General features: G+C 36.6%; 1 protein-coding gene across 1 annotated transcript in view; it reads right to left on the bottom strand.

The window, feature by feature from the left end:
- MLLT3 (MLLT3 super elongation complex subunit) overlaps nt 1–20560 on the bottom strand; it is a 273917-nt gene that overhangs the window by 20239 nt on the left and 233118 nt on the right. The window contains exons 6-7 of the mRNA XM_012449995.2: nt 6573–6648; nt 4697–4826 (exon numbers count right to left, since the gene is read on the bottom strand). Coding sequence (XP_012305418.1) covers nt 4697–4826; nt 6573–6648 — 206 coding nt within the window. The remainder of the gene's footprint in view (nt 1–4696; nt 4827–6572; nt 6649–20560) is intronic.

The raw sequence follows: 20560 nt of genomic DNA, 5'->3' as shown, positions 1-20560 counted from the left end.
TTGTTGAGAATGATGTTTTTCAGCTTCATTCATGTCCCAGAAAATGACATCACTCATCCTTTCTTATGGCCGTATAGTATTCCATGGTGTATATGTGCCACATTTTCTTTATCCAGTCTATCACTGATGGACATTTGGGTTGTTCCAATTCTTTGCTATTGTGAACAGTGCTGCAATAAACATACATGTACATGTGTCTTTATAGTAGAATGATTTATAATCCTTTGGGTAGATATCCAGTAATGGGATTGCTGGGTCAAATAGGATTTCTGGTTCTAGATCCTCAAGAATAGCCACACTGTCTTCCACAATGGTTGAACTAATTTACACTCCTACCAACAGTGTAAAAGCGTTCCTATTTCTCCACATCCTCTCCAGCATCTGTTGTCTTCTGACTTTTTAATGATCACCATTCTAAATGGCGTGAGATGGTATCTCATTGTGGTTTTGATTTGCATTTCTCTAATGACCAGTGATGATGAGCATTTCTTCATATGTTTATTGGCCACATAAATGTCTTCGTTTGAGAAATGTCTGTTCATATCCTTTGCCCACTTTTTGATGGGGTTATTTTTTTCTTGTAAATCTGTTTAAGTTCCTTGTAGACTCTGGATATTAGCCCATTGTCAAACGGATAGACTGCAAAAATTTTCTCCCATTCTGTTCATTGCCCATTCACTCTGAGGACAGTTTCTCTTGCTGTAAAGAAGCTCTTTAGTTTAATTAGATCCCATTAGTCAATTTTGCCTTTTATTGCCATTGCTTTTGGTGTTTTAGTCATGAAGTCTTTGTCCATGCCTATGTCTTGAATAGTACTGCCTAGGTTTTCTTCTAGGGTTTTTATGGTTTTAGGTCTTAGGTTTAAATCTTTAATCCATTTTGAGTTGATTTTTGTATAAGGTGTAAGAAAGAGGTCAAGTTTTAGTTTTCTGCATATGGCTAGCCAGTTTTCCCAACACCATTTATTAAATAGAGAATGCTTCCCCATTGCTTGTTTTTGTCAGGTTTGTCAAAGACCAGATGGTTGTAGCTGTGTGGCATTAATTCTGAGGCCTCTTTTCTGTTCCATTGATCTATATATCTGTTTTGGTACCAGTACCATGCTGTTTTGATTACTGTAGCCTTGTAGTATAGTTTGAAGTCAGGTAGCATGATGCCTCCAGCTTTGTTCTTTTTGCTTAGGATTGTCTTGCTATACGGTCTCTTTTTTGGTTCCATAGGAAATTTAAATCATTTTTTCTAATTCTGTGAAGAAAGCCAATGGTAGCTTGAAGGGAACGGCATTGAATCTAGAAGTTACTTTGGGCAGTATGGCCATTTTCACAATACTGATTCTTTCTAACCATGAGCATGGAATGTTTTTTCATTTGTTTGTGTCCTCTCTTATTTCCTTAAGCAGTGGTTTGTAGTTCTCCTTGAAGAGGTCCTTCACATCTCTTCTAAGTTGTATTCCTAGGTATTTTGTTCTCTTTGTAGCAATTGTGAATGGGAGTTCACTCATGATTGGTCTCTCTGTTTGTCTGTTATTGGTGTATAGGCATGCTTGTGATTTCTGCACACTGATTTTTGTATCCTGAGACTTTGCTGAAGTTGCTTATCAGCTCAAGGAGATTTTGGGCTGAGATGTTGCAGTTTTCTAAATATACAATCATGTCATCTACAAACAGACAATTTGACTTCCTCCTTTCCTAATTGAATACACTTACTTCTTTCTCTTGCCTGATTGCCCTGGTCAGAACTTCCAATACTATGTTGAATAGGAGTGGTGAGAAAGGGCATCCTTGTCTTGTGCCGGTTTTCAAAGGGAATGCTTCCAGCTTTTGCCCATTCAGTATGATACTGGCTGAGGGTTTGCCATAAATAGCTCTTATTATTTTATGATATGTTCCATCATTACCTAGTTTATTGAGTTTTTAGCATGAAGGGCTGTTGAATTTTATTGAAGACCTTTTCTGCATCTATTGAGATAATCATGTAGTTTTTGTCATTGGTTCTGTTTATGTGATGGATTACATTTATTGATTTGCATATGTTGAACCAGCCTTGCCTCCCAGGGATAAAGACCAAATCTCCTTCTGCCTACATGTTAAATTCTCATTAAATTTAGGACCCATCCAGATATTCCACAATAATCCCCCATCTCAAGATCCTTTAATGTATTTGCAAAGTCCCTTTTACTAAATAAATTAATATTCATGGTTTGAGGAATTAGGCTGTGGATATCTCGGGAGGACGTTTTTCAGCATACCATTGGTGACCATCGCAGTAGTGTCAATTGCAAGCAGTGAAAATACTAAGTCAAATACTGGGAAATTGTCCTCCAAAAAGTTACCACCACTTATAATATCACAACAATATATAGGTTCCTGTTTCCCTACACTCATAAATAGAATTTAATTTCTCATAAATATAATTTAATTTCAAACATTTGAATCTTTGCTCACCAGAGATGTGAACAATTTCATTGTATTCTTATAAAATGTGAACTTCTTTCATTAGTAGATTAAATATATACTTTGATCTTCTGGTTTTAGAGTCATGCTTAAAAAGTACAGTACTTTACATTCTAAGCAACAAAATATTCTGTACATTTTCCTCCATTATTTTTAGAAACTCAATCTCAAATCTATCTGCAGTTTATAAATATTAATGTAATTCTGTGTGTCTTAACTCTACCAAGAATTTTGAATTCATGACTTTAAAAGATCTTTATCATTTTTAATTTTATTATTTATTTTGCTATTAGCCTTGCTTTCCTAGTACCTAATATTAATATCCGAATTTTGTTATTTTGAATAAATTTATTTGAAATGTTCTTAAAAAAAGAAAACTACAGTGATATCTTTCAAAAATTAAACAAGTAAAGGCATTAAACATCACTTCCTCCCCATTTTTTCTTTTCAGAAGAAAATGGAATTTTCTTTTATCCAGAATAGGAGAGATTTCTTTATTCTACTGTGCTGAATGTGGTCCTCCCTCAGAGATGTCCTCCTTCAGTGTTTGCTCCCCCTGTCTGGTTATATGGCACCTAATATAATATGCTTCTCAGAAACAGAAACTGTTTTAGAAATCAGGATAGCTTTTCTTTCACTCTGAATAGGCAATCACATTCTAGCTCTATAACATTCAGACAGACAAGATACAAGATAGGAAATGAAAAGGATACCCTGGGACATCCTTTTAGCAAAAACTGATAGAACTTGTTTTTCTTAACTAAATTACATTAATGAAGTGTTCAGTTGAAGCGCTGTTTTGAAATACTTCTTGAGTGAAGTGGAAGGCTGAGTATTTAAACTGATTAAACAGTTGAGACTTCACAAGTGCAGTGAAGATCAAATGTTACACTGGCGCTGCCATGCTAACACAGCGCAAGTCAGGCAGGGAACAAGAAAAGCAGCCCCAACAATGTATATGTACATCAAATGACTCACAAACCTGTATGATGACCACATCAACTCAGGGGTTGGAGTAGTAAGTAGGTGGGCAAAAGCTAATCAGAGAATATCCAGGTCTTCTAAATAACAACTTGGAAAATCATCTAAATAGGTCACACATTTTCATCAACTAAATTTGAGAGCAGCCAGTGGTCAGGATTTTGGTTGATATAAGTAAGCTACTTTAAGTGTCAGTTCATTTTCAGGTCTTTTTTCCCTGCCAGTTTCCTTTTCATCAGACAAAAGACTTCTAAAGGGAAATGTTATAAGCCAATGTCATAATAAAGAGGTTATTTTCTCTGATTTAAAAGGAATGCTGACAGGTAAGTTTGAGAGACAATGAGAGAAAGAGGTGTTGAATTCGACCATAAGAAACTGTCTTGAATAGACAGAGACCTTAAGAAATCGTCATTGAGATATCTGATAGGGCACATACCCTAAGGAGGCTCTTTTCAGAGAACACCAAAGCATAGGCAATTAGGAAACATATGTTCTCTCCAGTTTGGGTTAAGATTGCATTTTTTTTTTAATCTTAGGGTCTTCTACATAGTAATGGATAACAGGAAAAGATTTAATGCAATATATTATAAATGTAATTGGATTTGAAGTTCAAGTAGATTTGTATTTTTTCCACTCAAGACAAATTAAAGTGAGCATGCCTATTTGTTTTCCTCATGATAAAGAAATAAAATCCTCAGGGCAATTTCAATTTGACTATTAATTATATGTGACATGAATTATCATCTTATAACGTAGAATTATGCCTCACAGCATTAAAGCTATTTAAGGCACCTAATTGTCAGTATACTTAAAAGGAATTTATTTTCTGGAAAACACACAGGTGATCCTAGTTTTAATTAGGTCACACACATAATTCACTAGAGCCAATTATCTATTTCTAACTACAAACAGCAAACACATTCTTCAAATTCTGAGACCATCTCCAGCAGTAGATCTACACAAACTCTTCAGATGAAAACAGATTTTAGTTCAATGGTCAGTCCCGCCACTTGGCATCCAAGGAAGGACTTCTAATATGACTTTTTCCTGTAAAATGTTTAGAGGAAAAGCCTCTTTCTAAGAAAAAGGAGGAATAGTTCCCTGTAAAGAGAGTGTAGGCATGCCAAGGTGCCCCAGGATCAAACGAATGTGACCATCTACTGCCGTTTTTGGTGTTTCACATCTTCACTGTGATTTTACCAGTAGGGCTAGTGAGAGTCTGACTTCATCACAGGCAACCTCTTTCCTTCCAAGACACTCACCTGCGACTTCGGCTGCCTCCTCTATTTACAGGTCTCTCCATTTCAGAGTCATTGTCATTATCCTCCACTTCATCTGATTCCTCCTCATTGTCATCGGAATGCAGATCTTTCATTATAGACCTTAAAGGACCTGAGTGATGACAATGAACCACAGGCAATCAAACATATACTCAAACACACTTAGCCATTTCAGAAACAGGGGAATGCTTACTAGCCTGAACATTGGTTAAAAATAATCATCATATATATTTATACAATTTACAAGGCAAATTTGGTATAGTTTCTAAAACTCAATCTCTGCCAAAACACTATTGTTTTCATAATAGATTCCCAAACTGTTCATTAAAGAATCTCTATTTTCTAGGAAATTTTTTCTGTGTACTTTTCTTCCCTAGGAAAAATTATACCTAAAAAGAAAAAGAAAGATCTATTAGTATGTTTTGTTAGGTTAATCCATGTATTGAAAAGTTGAGATTAATAAATCACTGTGGCTGTAACTTGTTCTTGGCAATGCAACCTTTGTGTGGTAGTTTTTGATCTATTAAGGTTTAGCTGTTCCTTTTATTTCAAGGTCAATTTCAGGTCAAGCAAGCATTTCAGTCAAGTTCAGATTATAAAGTATTTCAATTCCATAGTGTAATATCCTTCCTCTGATCTTCATATTGATCTTGGACACAAGGTCTTATTGCAGCAATGTTAAGCAGCCAATTTTCATTTTACTTTTTAAGAAACTGCTGGCAAAATACCAGCATGTATAAACATAAATAAAACCACGTAATAAATCAGTACCCAGAAAAATCAAGACAGTATCCAGTATCAGACAGGAAAAAGAAAAAAAATCAAACTCTAATTTTATTCTAGGGCAGGACAGAAAGGAAAACACACACAAACACAAACTCATTAGTGTGGCTTATTTTCACTTTACTAGTCTAAGTGTGAAGAAAAATAGATAGATAGTTTTAATCTTAACAGAAGAGGTTATAAAGACAATGAAGAAAGAGAGGCACTTTCATTCTGGATTAGACCGTTCTTAAAGTCTAATCTATGACAGGGATATATGAGATATTACTACCTTGACTCCCTACAATCTCTCATTGTGCAAAACCCAAATTTTTCTGCTTTTGTAGTGGGCTTATTTCTTTGGAAGTGAGTGAAACAAGACCTCTGAATAGCCAAAACGATCACTGTCTTTTATTTGATTTTTTCCTGAAGCTTAGCCTTAGTCCAAACACATACAACAATTTAATCCTTTTCAAAACATTCAAGGCCATCAGGAATTCAGTGCGGTCAATGAAAAAGGCAATGTTCAATACTATGTGAAAACACAAATTCTACTTTGCTATCTACGCATTTTTCATGTAAAAACAGTACACATTTGAAGATTTTCCACATATACAAAAATGGAATATATGATTAAATATTCTAGTTTAAATGTCTTTATTCTGAGTTCAAGTTAACACTTGACCATAAGTAGAGAAAAACAGAAGATAGCCAATTAGCATTTCCTTAAGAAAGACTATTAATATGTAGAAAAAAATGCAGGAGGAAAATTGAAAACCTATTCCCTTATGTCAAAGCCTTTTAAATACAGCTTTTGCTATTGTATTTCCTTTGGGAACTCCCTGGAATGGATTGTGTCTATAACCCTTTGGTAGCAATGAGAATCTGATGGCAGGGACTGGAAAAAGGGGAATTTCTAGAGCCTTGCTTCATACATCAGAACAATACTCAATTGTATTCCTAAGGGAAATAAATGCAACTGCATAAAAGCCAACTTATGATTCAAATAATAAAACAGTAGAAGATAGGTGATACATCAACCCATTAAGATGTTTTATGAGAAAAGCATCTCCTAGTTTGCGGGAGATGTTGATACCTTGTTGCCTCGTCTGGGATGGTGTGAAGCTGGAGCTGGAGCTGGAGCTGGAGCTGGCAGGACTGGGTTGTTCAGACTTTAAAGAAGAAGAAAAAGGCACCATCAATAAATTTACGGGATACCACACATCTAAAGTTGAAAACAGTATTGTTGCTCAAAGCAGCCTCTTCAAAAACTGTGATGAATTTCATTATGTCAAAGTACTAACACAGGAGAGTCATGTTATCTTTTGTTGTCCCTACCTTATTTTTATTACATGCAGAAACAAGTATAAAAACTCAGGAATGAAGAGATAAACACCTGGGTGTTACATGAGAAAAGGGCCTGGCTTTGATTTCACTCCTATGTTTACTGCTATACAGGTCTCTCTCTTTTTTTTAATCATACTTTTAAGTTTTGGGATACACGTGCAGAACGTGCAGGTTTGTTACATAGGTGTATACACGTGCCATGGTGGTTTGCAGCATCCATGAACCTGTCATCTACATTAGGTATTTTTCCTAATGCTATCTCTCCCCAACCCCTATCCCTTAACAGGCCCGGTGTGTAATCTTCCCCTCCTGCGTCCATGTGTTCTCATTGTTCAACTCCCTCTTATGCGTGAGAACATGTGGTGTTCGGCTTGGTGTTAGTTTGCTGAGAATGATGGTTTTCAGCTTCATCCACATCCCTGAAAAGGACATGAATTCATCCTTTTTTATGGCTGCATAGTATTCCATGGTGTATATGTGCCACATTTTCTTTATCCGGTCTATCACTGATGGGCATTTGTGTTAGTTCCAAGTCTTTGCTATTGTGAACAGTGCTGCAATAAACATATGTGTGCATGTGTCTTTATAACAGAATGATTTATAATCCTTTGGATATTTATCCAGTAATGGGATTGCTGGGTCAAATGGTATTTCTGGTTCTAGATCCTTGAGGAATCACCACACTGTCTTCCACATGGTTGAACTAATTTACACTTCCACCAACAGTGTAAAGTGTTCCTATTTCTCCATATCCTTTTCAGCATCTGTTGTTTCCTGACTTATGATCACCATTCTAACTGGTGTGTGATGGTATCTCATTGTGGTTTTGATTTGCATTTCAAAAGAAAAAAATTCTATGGCCAACAAACATAGGAAAAACAAAGCTCATCATCACCGGTCATTAGAGAAATACAGGTCTCTTTCTAAGAGATACCTTGATTACCCTTTCTATGTTTGATTGACTCAACTGGTTAAAGCACAGTACTAATGTGGCTAAGGTTATTCATTCAATCACATTATGAGCCAGTTAATTTCACTGTGGTCCAAGGCCATGACCCAACCCTAACCCTTTTCATCCACAGTTCACAAATGGAGGCCAATATTCACAATACCCGGACAGGTCCAAATGAGTCAAGGGAAAATGCTGCCATTCTTTTTTTTTGTAAATTATCTTTAATTCTACAGCTTATTAGAGGCAGGGAAAGAGCGTTACACGCATACCCTAACCTCTTACTCTCTCTGAATTCTCCTTATCCTTTAACACCTAGAAAGTTCCACATTCTCTTTGAATGGGTGGCCAACTCAGTTCTCTACCTTCTCCAAAACCACTGAAATAGAGCAGAAGTATCATCTGTTTTCTTGCTAGAGTTACGACAGTATTGCACTGCCTCTAATGTGTCTTTTCTCCCCATATACTCCATAGACTGCCAGCACTCGAAAAATTAGGGGTCTGTCTTGTGCTTCTTGTAATCCTCGTACTCAGCATAATGCATTGCATACAAGAGGCACTTTTTATCTGTGACTAAAGACAGCACATTAGCCCCTGTATTCTACCTTCTGTCACAGTTTTTACGGAAGACTCTATGGCAGGTAAAGACAGGCAAAGCAGACACATGGGCATAAGTGTGCAAAGATACCGATCATACCAACATACTTGAATATTACATATTTAAGGCAAATTTATTTCAAGATAACTTGGTAATGCTCTTATAACCAAATTTATATCCATCCTATTTTTAATATGCTCATAGTCTTAATTTGAGAAATATTTGGGGTTTCCTATGTATAGGACAAATCTTTTTACTTCAAAGTGACCAAATCAGAAGACAACTAAGAATGCAACCAGAAATCACTAAATGAGGATGAAAATCTCAGTTTATATTTGTTTCTCACCACTAATTTTTTTCATCTCCCCTTCCAGCACTGAATTTTCACCCCCTTCTCCCAAGGTAGCACCAAGCTCTACCAACTTGGACACAAGGAAACACTTTCAGACATTCCTAATGCACAATTCACATCCTCAGTCTGAATGGGAAAGCAGGTGTCAGCAATCTACCACTCATTCTGCAGGAAAAGAGCCAGGCAGGATCTCTAATGAGCAGCAGGCGGCCTACCAACCCTTCAGCACTGCAAGATTTACTTGAGTATTGTAGCACAATGTCTTACACATTGCTGTTTGTGGGCCACAAAGAAAAGTTGGTTTACAAGTACAAATGCTCTGTGAGGTACTCTTCATTTCTGTTGAGTGGCTCTTCTACTGCTGAGCCCCAATGGTGAGTTACACAACTGAAAGGGCATTCAGTTGGCATTTATGTGCACTGTCCATCTGTAAAACATTTCTCCCAGGGTTTGCAGAGTATTCCTCTTCCTCTCCAAGTTGCTTCTTTCAGCCATGAAAAGTGCCTGCAAATGATATTATTTTGATAGCTTTGGAAACCGTCTGAGAGCCAAAAAGGAGGTTTCCTTACAGTGAGCCGAGAGAGCTCTAATTCCTCATCTTGCCTGGCTAGTTCACACTGCATTGGACTTAAAGGAGCCACTCTGCCAGAGCTATTTGCTGAGAGTGACATTAGCTAGGATGACGAGAGAAAACGGTGGCCATCTCTCCAACTATCCCACATGAAACATGACTCATCTGTCTCAAGCATCATGTCAATTCCAGAACCAAACCAGGAGGCAGCCTTCTTTTAGCTTCTTACTCACAAACAAGGTTAATAATTCCACAGTTGCTGATCATCAAAAAACTGACCAATAGTAAGAAACATAACACAACGGAAAAAGGGCTTTTTATTCATCATTTATGATTAACACATTGCTTCTACCCCAAAGTATTTGAGAAGGTCTATAACAAAAGACCTTAATTCTATAAGGACATTAAAGTAGAAAGTCTAAAGCAAAAGAGCTGGATAAAGAAGGATAAAATGCTGAAGAGTGGTCAACAAAGCAATGTCCTGAAAGCTTTTAGTAGTCAGGACAGAACAAGCATTTGCAGGAGATGGGACCTTTAAAATGCTCTAAGGCAGTGCATCTCACACTTTCATGGACAATAGAACCACAGTGGGCCGGGCTCAGTGTCTCAGGCCTGTAATCCCGAGGTGGGTGGATCACAAACAAGGTCAGGTGTTCGAGACCAGCCAATATAGTGAAACCCTGTCTCTACTAAAAATACAAATAATAGCCAGGCGTGGTAGTGGGCACCTGTATCCCAGCTACTTGGGAGGCTGAGGCAGGAGAATCGCTTGAACCTGGGAGGTGGAGGTTGCAGTGAGCTGAGATCGCGCCACTGCATTCCAGCCCGGGCAACGGTGCAAGACTCTGTCTCAAAAACAAACAAACAAACAAAAACCATGGGAGGACTTGTTAAACACAGCCTGATGCTCCACCCAGGAGTTCTGGATTCAGTAGGTCAAGGGACACGGGTGAGTGGAACAGGAGCCTGAAGTTTGTACAAGATCACAGGTAATGATGACACTGCAGGCCCAGGGACCAACCACACTGGTGAGAACCACTGATCGAGGACCCAGAGACTGATAATCACGGATATTCAGAATAATTAGCTGGGAGAAGCCTATATACAAGGAGATTCTGATTTAATAGGTTGATAGTGGAGATCCAGGCATATTTATTAAAAAGCTTACACAAGAGATACTGATGAAAATTACAGGATGAGGCCACTGATTCTCTATTAGTCTGCCTTTTTTCCCTAAACACACAAAAAACACACAATTTTCAAATAATTTTAAATTTAAGAAAGCATAAGAGTAAATACATCAAGAGAAAAATTAGAAAAAAAAAAATGGACTTATCCAGAGGCAGTCTGAAAGAACACAACTGCCACTCAATGAAAATATTAATGAAGCATGTACAACCATGGTGTGGTGAAGACACCTTAAACAAACTTAACCCGCCTAGTACAGAATTCACCTGTGTGTTAACTGCTCAAAAAGCCACTCTGCCGCTAGAGGAAGTTGCCACTGTCTTACATTTCATCAAGTCCAACCAACAGACTTGTAGTTCACTGTGAGTTATGTATTTTATTTTTTAAACATTTATCCTCCAAAAACAACCAAGGATGGTTATATAAACTAAAGAAGGTTACTTGCTTTACACACAAAAAAATTAATCATCAACAGGGCTAGATGAAGATCTTCACAGGCCTTAAGGATTGCCACGATGTAATACTCTCCTTTCCCCACCCCAGTCCCTAGGAAACATTTTCAATATGTGCTTGTGTCTGTGTGCATGTGAGGGCATGCACATGTGTAAATGCTAAACCAAAAATGAAGAAAAGTCCAATGAGGTTCTGATTTTTTCCGCTTGCTCACTAATATAACACTTGTTTTTCAAATATCAAAATTTTCCTCACTAAAAAAATGTTTTACTTCTTCTTGCTGATCCTCTAACCACACACTTACCTGACCTCCTGGGAAACGAAACACTATGCATGAAGTTTCTTTAAATGGTATGTATGCTCCACAGTGATAAAAGTACAGGCATCCTTTGTTTCCTCATACCATTTTTCCAACAACATGTGCTCACTTCATGTCTCTCCATCACATACTGCAAATTCTTGCAACACTGCAAATTTTTTCATTATTATTCTATCTGTTATGGTGATCTGAGATCAGTGATCTTTGATGCTACTATATTAATTGCTTTGGGGCAGCACAAACCACACCCATGTAAGACAGCAAAATAAACGTTGTGTGTGTCTGACTGCTCCACAAACCTGTCAATCCCCATCTTGCTCCTTCTCCTTGGGCCTCCCTATTCCCTGAGATACAATAATGTTGAAATTAGGCCAATAAATAATCCTACAATAGCCTCTAAATGTTCAAATGAAAGGAAGAGTCACACATTTCTCACTTTTTATTTTTCTGAGATGGAGTTTTGTTCTTGTCGTCCAGGCTGGAATGCAATGGCACAATCTCGGCTCACTGCAACCTCTGCCTTCCAGTTTCAACTGATTCTCCTGCCTCAGCCTCCTAAAGGCACTGGGATCATAGGTGTGCACCACCATGCCAAGCTAATTTTTGTATTTTTAGTAGAGATGGCATTTTGCCATGTTAGCCAGGCTGGTTTCAAACTCCTGACTTCAGGTGATCTACCCACCTCAGCCTCCCAAAGTGCTCGGATGACAGGCATAAGCCACCACACCCGGCCACATCTCTCACTTTAAATCAAAGCTACAAATGATTAGACTTAGTGAAAAAGCATGTCAAGAGGTGATAGGCCAAAAGCTAGGCCTCTGGCACCAAATATTTAGCCAAGTTCTGAATGCAAAGGAAAAGTTCTTGAATTAAAAGTGCTATATCAGTGAACTCATGAATGATAAGAAAGCAAAACAGCCTTACTGCTGATATGGAGAAAGTTGTAGTGGTCTGGATATAAGATCACACCAGCCACAACAGTCCCTTAAACCAAGGCCTAATCCAGCGCAAGTCTCTAATTCTCTTTAATTTTATAAATTCTGAGAGCTGAGGAAGCTTCAGACAGAAAGTTTGATGCTAGTAGAGGTTGGTTCGTGAGCTTTAAGGAAATAAGCCATCTCTGTAACATAAAAGTGCAAGTTGAAGGAGCAAGAGCTGATACAGAAGCTGCAGCAAGTTATCCAGAAGATCTAGCTAACAACATTGATGAACGTGGCTACCATAAACAGATTTTCTATGCAGATGAAACAGCCTTCTACTGGAAGCAGACGCCATCTAGAGCTTTCATAGCTAGAGGGAAGTCAAGGCCTGGCTTCAAAGCTTCAAAGGACAAGCTGACACTCTTTTTAGGGGCTAATGCAACTGGTAAATTTTGAAGTTAATGCTCATTTACCATTCTGAAAATCCTAGGGCCCTTAAGAATTATGCTAAATCTACTGCCTTTGCTGTAGAAATGGAACAACAAAGCCTGGATGACAGCACATCTGTTTACAGCATGGTTTACTAAATACTTTGAGCCCACTGTTGAGACCTACTATCCAGAATAAAGGATACCTGTCAAAATATTATTGCTCATTGACAATGTACCTCATCACTCGAAAGCTCTGATGGAGATGTACAAGGAAATTTCATGCCTGCTAACACATTATCCCATAGCTCATGAATCAAGAAGTAATTTCAGCTCTCCAATTTTATTATTTAAGAAATATATCTTGTAAGGCTATAGCTGACATAGATAGTTGATTCCTCTGAAGGATCTGAGCAAAGTAAACAAAAAACCTTCTGGAAAAAGGATTCACCATTCTAGATGCCATTATGAACATTCATGATTCACAAGAGGAGATCAAAATATAAATATTACAAGGAGTTTGGAAAAAGCTGAATTCAACCATCATGGATAACTTTGAGGGGTTCAAGACTTTAGTAGAGGAAGTCACTGCAGATGTGGTGGAAACAGAAAGAGAATTAGAAGTGGAGTCTAAAGATGTGACTGCGGTTCTGCAATCTCATAATATTTGAACGGATGAGGAGTTGCTTCTTACGGATGAGCAAAGAAAGTTGTTTCTTGAGAGGGAATGTACTCCTGGTGAAAATGCTAGGAACACTGTTGAAATGACAATAAAGAATTTTGAATATTATATAAACTGAGTTGATAAAGCAGTGGCAGGGTTTGAAAGAACTGAGTCCAATTCTACTGCGCTATCAAACAACCTCATCTGCTACAGATAAATCTTTTGTGAAAGGGAGAGTCAACCCATGCAGCAAACTTCATTGTCTTATTTTCAAAAAATTGACACAGCCACTCATACCTTCAGCACCTCAATCGATCAGTTGTCATCAACATCTAGGCGAGACCTTCTACCAGCAAAAAGACTATGATTAGCTGAAGGCTCAGATAATTGTAAGCATTTTTGGCAACAAGGTATATTTTAATAAGGTAATATACATTGCCACATTTAATAGACTACAATATAGTAAAAATATAACATTTATATGCACTGGGAAACCAAAAACTTCACGACTCATTTTATTGTGCTATTTGCTTTACTGCAATTGTCTGGAACCTAACCTGTAGTGTCTCGAAGGTATGCTTACATATGCTCAAGTATCTTAATTCTACTGCGTGCTAGTATATTTTTGGGAAGATTGCTTAAACATTAGTTTGCTCATAGAGTGAGGGCACTGAACCTCATATAGAAGTGATTATGTTAAATTGATATAATAAAGTAAAAACACTTAGCACACTGCTGTTCTAATGGTAGCTAATCAACATTTGGTTGCTACTATTATTTACAACAGGCCACCTCCTCTAGTGCCTAAAACAAGATATATCTTTACTACTAAAACAATGGGCCTACCAGGATTTGCAGTGCAATCTTCAACATTAAATGACTGTGCAAAATCATTTTGCAATGGATTTTCTACAGAGTATTACTTTGTCCAAGACAAGTAAGAAAACCACATATTTACGACTAGAAGTCTTTCAAAAGAGAGGACGTAACAAGGTATATCACAGGAGAAGGCCTGCATAAACTGGCACTGATCCTGTACTATGGAGAGCATACTTCCTCCTTAGGTAACAAATGTCAGAAGTAGTTCTGTCTTTTCTAACGAGCAACTATATTTATGAACAGAATTTTGGTGACTTGATCTTTAAAGTAATCAAAATAAAGAAAAAGGAGGGAGAATGTTATATACTTTTCTTTAGTGAAAAGGGAAAGAGTAAAGTATAACTAGTTAAATAGGAATTATTTCAGACACATTGCTACACTTTTCATAAATGTATACCTCACCTGGAAACAGAACACCTATAGCCTGCTATAAAGATGATCTTTTCTTTGCACAAATATCCAGAAAGACTGTGGATGAATACTAATAAAAGAAGAAAACACAAATATAAGACACATTATTTACTTATCTGTTCAATTTTCATCATAGCCAACCGAAGTAGTAGGTTCTTCCCATAGTTCTAGGCCTTCTTTCATTAAAAAAAAAATCATCTTACACATTATATAGCTTTTTTGTTTAACATAAAAAAACACTTAAAAGTTTACCTCATTTAGTTTCTCCTCTGTAAGAAACTAAAAATAATCCACTCAATTTTTAAATATACATTTTAAAAAATAACATAACAGGCCAGGTGCAGTGGCTAATGCCTGTAATCCCAGCACTTTGGGAGGCCAAGGCAGGAAGATTGCCTGAAGCCAGGAGTTCAAGACCAGCCTAGGAAACATAGTGAGACCCCCATCTCTACAAAAAATAAAAATATTAGCCAGGCATGGTGGAACATGCCTGTAGTCCCAGCTACTTGGGAGGCTGAGGCAGTAGGATCCCCTGAGCCCAGGAGTTTGAGGCTGCAGTGAGCTATGATTGTACCACTGCACTCCATTTGAGCAACAAGACAAGACTATCTCAAAATAAAAGATATAATATCCATGCCGAACAATTGTGGAAAAATGTTCTCCATCAGATGAGTGAAATCTATCTTACGAAATTCCCATTAATAGGTAAAATATTGAGGCCTAACCCCTAATGCCCCAATGTGTTAGTATTTGGAGATGAGACTTCTGGAAGGTAATTAGGTTTAAAATGAGATCATGAATGTAGGGCTCCCTTGATGGAACTGGTGTCCTTGTTAGAAAAGACACCAGAAAGCTTGCTTCTTTTCTTTTTTACTATGTGAGGATACAGCAAGAAGGCAGCCATCTTCAAGCCAGGAAGAGAGACCTTACCAGGTTTCTTGTTGGACTACCAGCCTCTAAAACTGTGAGAAATAAATTCCTCTTGCTTAAGATAACCAGCCTATGGTATTTTGTTATGGCAGCCCAAGCTGACTAAGATAGCATGGCACATTTTTTAATCATAATTTTTCAGATGATAAAACTGAAACACAGAGTAAGATTAAGTGACCAGGGATAGTAATATTTAGGTGAATTAGAACTGGATTTTCTGACTTGTAATCCAATGCTCTTTGTACTGTAACTATTAACTTTGAAAAAGTGCAATTAATTTAAAGCAGCGTTCTGAACACACTAACACCCTTTTATAACATTAGTGTCAGGGAACAAAGTTTTGTCACTGCAGAAGATGTAAGGAATATCCTCTGTCCCCAAGGGACATCTTGTGATCCACACCCAGAAGCAAACCAGTGGTAAAACACTTCATCCCAGGGGGGTTAATGTGGCTGATCAATTGCTTCTAACATCTGTACAATCAATATTACAATGAATTCTGACTAGAAACCTTACTAGTTCAATCAGTTTCATAAAGGAAAACAGGGAAGTTTCTTCTCTGAACTGCCCTAATCCTCTTGGGACTGGCACTGATTAACAGGGCCAATGAGCACATCAGGCAACACAGTACAATCATTTGCCTTCAAAGGTGATCTACCCTCTTTTCCTAACTCTTCAATATAAAATCCCATAATATCCAAGAAGAAAATTACACATTTAATGCTTTAAATAACCTGTTAACAGCTCTCTTTCAAAACATAGTGGAACTGGGGAAAGGACACTAGAGAGCAACCTTTATTTCTAGACACCTACTCAAGACTGTAACCACAGAGAAGACTACATCTCTTTTTAGTAGATACTCTCCATTTGTATAATGGCAACTTGAATGAATTTGATGTTAGATTAGAATCACATTTAGCCTCTTGGGTTCTTATGTTATCAGAAGCTATTGTTATACCCGTCATTTTCTGATAATAGAGCAAGATCCTAAGAATTATCCTCTAAACTGTTAGCAAAACAAGAAACGTCCTTATTTCTGTTATATTTTCAACTTACAGATATAAAATCATCATGGATGCCAAGATAACTGGCTTGTATTGAGGTGCCTGTTTTTACAATTGCATTTACTTTCTTCATTATTATCATTATCTTCACTGTTATTATTAAATGCTGTCATTTGGACTTACCACTACTTGTCTGAGAATTGAAAATCTCATTAGGAAATAAAATGGCCTTGGGGAGCAAGCATCTATAAATCTCTCCCTAAGACCCTTTTCCACACTTAGGGATGGCTATAATTTTCTTTCAGCTTCCTCCCTTTTAAGCAGAAGAGCCTCAAGTCTTTTATCTCTCATCACCATTTGTACTTTAAAAGCTGCTACTAGTGTAGCCAGAACATGTGCTCTTTAAAAAATCCAGTTGTTGCAAGATGTGTTCTAAGATCACTGGCTAAAGAATCCTTGTTCTTAGAGCTTTGAGAATGAGAAATCATCTGAAATCAGACCACTTATAGTCATACCACGTATAAACATAGTAGTATTTTTGAGCAAAGATCACATGTATAGAAGTTGGGTTTCATAACTGGCCTTTTACTACACCACTTAGTTGTAATGCCTAAGACCTATCTTTTAGCTGTTTCTTCTCTTTCTTTCTGTTTTGTGTGTTTTGGGAGTGATGAGTAGAGAAAGAAAAACGTTACAAGTAAGAGAGTTTAGAGCTGTAATTGCTCACAGAAGAGAAATAAGAAGGAAAAAAGTTTCCTGACAGAAGTACCCCATAATTAATTGTTATTGGAGTTGACCAATGGACATCAAAACACCACTACTTGTCAGTTTGCAATAAGATCTTGAAATTATTGTCAGAACTATTCAGTTACTTGTGAAATAACCATCCTGTGCAGAGCACAAGAAACTTAAGATAGTGGAAAAATCACGGTTGTCTTCTCAACATTTATAACAGCAACACTGAATTGAACACTGAATTGAACAAAGTCCTAAAAAGTACATTATATGTGACCCTAGGTCTCAGTGGGATTATAAATATTCAAGTATATTTTGGATTATAAAAAAGGATTAAAGTAGATTAAATAGAATAATTCCGGAAATAAAGGTGACGATTAAATGAAATGAACTAAAACATAGATATATCTGGAGATTATTTTGACAAGACATTTAACTACATTTCCTTATTAACTTTAACCTTTTTAAAAAATGAGTTACTTTAAAATGTTCATAAAGCATTTGAATGACACCAACATAATCTTTACAGATTTACACAGATGTCGAGAAGTATTAGTTTTAATCTTTGGAGTATCTGACAGAATTTTCCCGATTAAATGTGAAACCTGGATTTACTATCATGGCAGTGGCATTAAGAGTTTATTTTATTTGCTAAGAACTTATATCCATGGTAGTTTGACTTTTAATATAATCAAAATCCACTGGGGAAAACGTGTTGACTTAAGACTACCTCATTTTCACCAGGTCAAAAATGCAACATTTTCTCATTATCAGTTTGTAAAACAAAGATTAATGACAGTTGCAAGGATTATTTCTTCATAAGCCTTCTATCTTTCTTACTAGAATTACAATACTGGAGCTCTTTCCTCTATCTAGATCAAGAAATTCCAAAGTTCTTTAGGTGTGGGTATGCACATATATGTGTACATAAATGTGTGTAGGACAATCCATAGTAGTAAAAGAAAATAACAAGATCTCTTTTCATATTTGTCTTTTACTTTTAAATTTTCAATTTTTTGTATGTGTTTTCTTATACACAATATGAAAGTATAGCATAACTTATTCTTGTGCATAGTATCTTGGTTTACTAAAATTTGGAAATGTACATATATTGGGGGTCCAGGTTTACAGGGAGAGATGAGTTCTAATACCAACTCTGTAAGTTTTAATTCTGTAATTTACTTCCTCAAATGTATCACATGATTTCAAGTTTTGGAGTGATACGTGCTAAATAATCAGGACAGTCTCATTACAATTCACACAGAGACTATCCAGATTTTTGCATTTTACAGTATTTTTGATCAAAATCAAACTAAGAGCTTAAAAGTTTACTTTTTACATTTAATAGAAATACTGTAAACAGAGTTCCTTATTGAAGAAGAGGTAACACAAACTTATTTAAGAGATTTTAAAGTGCACATAAGTTTTCTTAAAAACCCAATACAAAATACTTTACATAATCCCCCTAGAAATTTGAAGTTATCTGTGGTTCTATTTGAGAGTCTACTTTTATAGTGTTTACAGAAAATTGTACAATATTAAGTGAAATTGTTTATAATCAGTCTAAATATGCTATACTACATTCACTTCTATTTAAAATGGTTGTCCTATTAAAAAGTTTGTAAAAAATATAACCATTAAAAGAAGTCCCTCTATCTTAAAATGAACTAAAATAGCAAAACCATGTTACATTTACAAGACAGCTCTCATGTGAAAACATTAGGAGGTGGATTCTTTTGTTCTCAATGTGGCCCCTTTAAAAATGTGGTGTTCAGAATCACATATTCCCTATTAGTAGTATTAGATTCCTGCCCAGAATAGGAGGAATGCTACTGCTTATAAGGCTCTAAAGGAACCTGCATTTCCATGCACACATCTTATATAAGCCTAACAGTTGCTTTTCTTCATAAATCAATCTATTGTTGCACTTCATAATGAGAAGGCAGATTTACTGCCTTTTACTGCCTTTTCTCACCATCAGAAAGATGCCTATTTGGGTAACAGAACATTTCTCTTCTTCAAGGGTGTTTGGGATTAGGGAGGCAGGGGCAAGAACCTTTAACATCTGCTCCCTTCAAATGAATGACATCTCTAGTTCTCACAGCCTGGACGTTGAAAAGCAAATACTCTAACTTGATAAAATTAGATAAGACACCTAAATACACCAAAGTCACATCTCTAAAACATACATTTGGGATGTAGAGGTTATACTACAAAACTAAAGAACACAGAATTTACACCGTCACTCAAAAGCCCCTAAATCATCATCACAGTGAGAACAATTGGAGTTTAGAATAAAGACATTGGATTCATCATCTTGAATTTTCTCTAGCCCTAAAAACAAATCTAAATTACTGTCTGGTAAGACTTTAATCATTTGAATCTCAGTATTATGCAGTAATAACAAAACAGTGTGCAATATAAACTTACATTCTCCTGTTTTTATTTAATTTTTCCCTTTAGGGAGAAATATATAAGAATTACAAACTTTAGATGGAAGGCACTTGTCAGCATCTAATTCCTAACCATCTGCCTTTTAAAAATATACACTCACACATACTCACCCATTCACTCCAGTTAGGCTTAACATTCTTAACAAGTGAGTAGATCTTGATGGATCTAAACAGAAGTTTCAGTAATCATACTTCCACTTTTGGAACCAAAGCTATCTACAAACAGGCATCATGACTCCTCCTAGCAAAAGCAGTTAACCATAAATTTAAAACAAATAGACACCATCCAAAACAAATAAATAAATAAACTGGGGCAGGTACTGGATTCAAGAAGAATCTCTATTTTTAAAGAAAACTAAATTACACCTCCTTGTTCATGAATATGTAGTATTGCCCAGTGAGCTAACATTCTCGTTACTTCAGGCTATCTTTTGTCACTTAAGCAATGGTTTCTGACAGTTTTACAGGCTGTTATCCCAAAGACTTCAGTATTTATGGCCTTTATTCACTAGGGCTTTCTATTCTTATCCACTGATTACTAATCACTAAATAGATTTTTTTTTTTTTAATGGGACTGAAATTAGCTCACAGGATGTCCTTCAACAATGGCAGCTCAGGACAGCACAGGTAAAGGTCTTCTCCTCAGCCTCTTCCTCTCTCTCTTCAATTTTCTCTTCCTACAGGTAAGTTAATGAGGGTCCAGATCCACATTGTTCAATTAGAGCAATAGCACATATGATTTATAGCATTCTTTGGGGATGGTTTGGAATCGTTTCTGAATTGATCCTTAGAAACTCATTCAAGTTCATATATCTCAAGAATGATTTAAAGACCTAACTTGTTTTTAATCGTCCTAAAACAAGAGCAATTCCTATGCATGGAA

Source organism: Aotus nancymaae, unplaced genomic scaffold (genome assembly GCF_030222135.1).
Source record: "Aotus nancymaae isolate 86718 unplaced genomic scaffold, 86718_ANA_hifiasm-v0.15.2.pri h1tg000003l, whole genome shotgun sequence".
Lineage (NCBI taxonomy): Eukaryota > Metazoa > Chordata > Mammalia > Primates > Aotidae > Aotus > Aotus nancymaae.
This window is presented reverse-complemented; position numbering and strand designations above follow the sequence as displayed.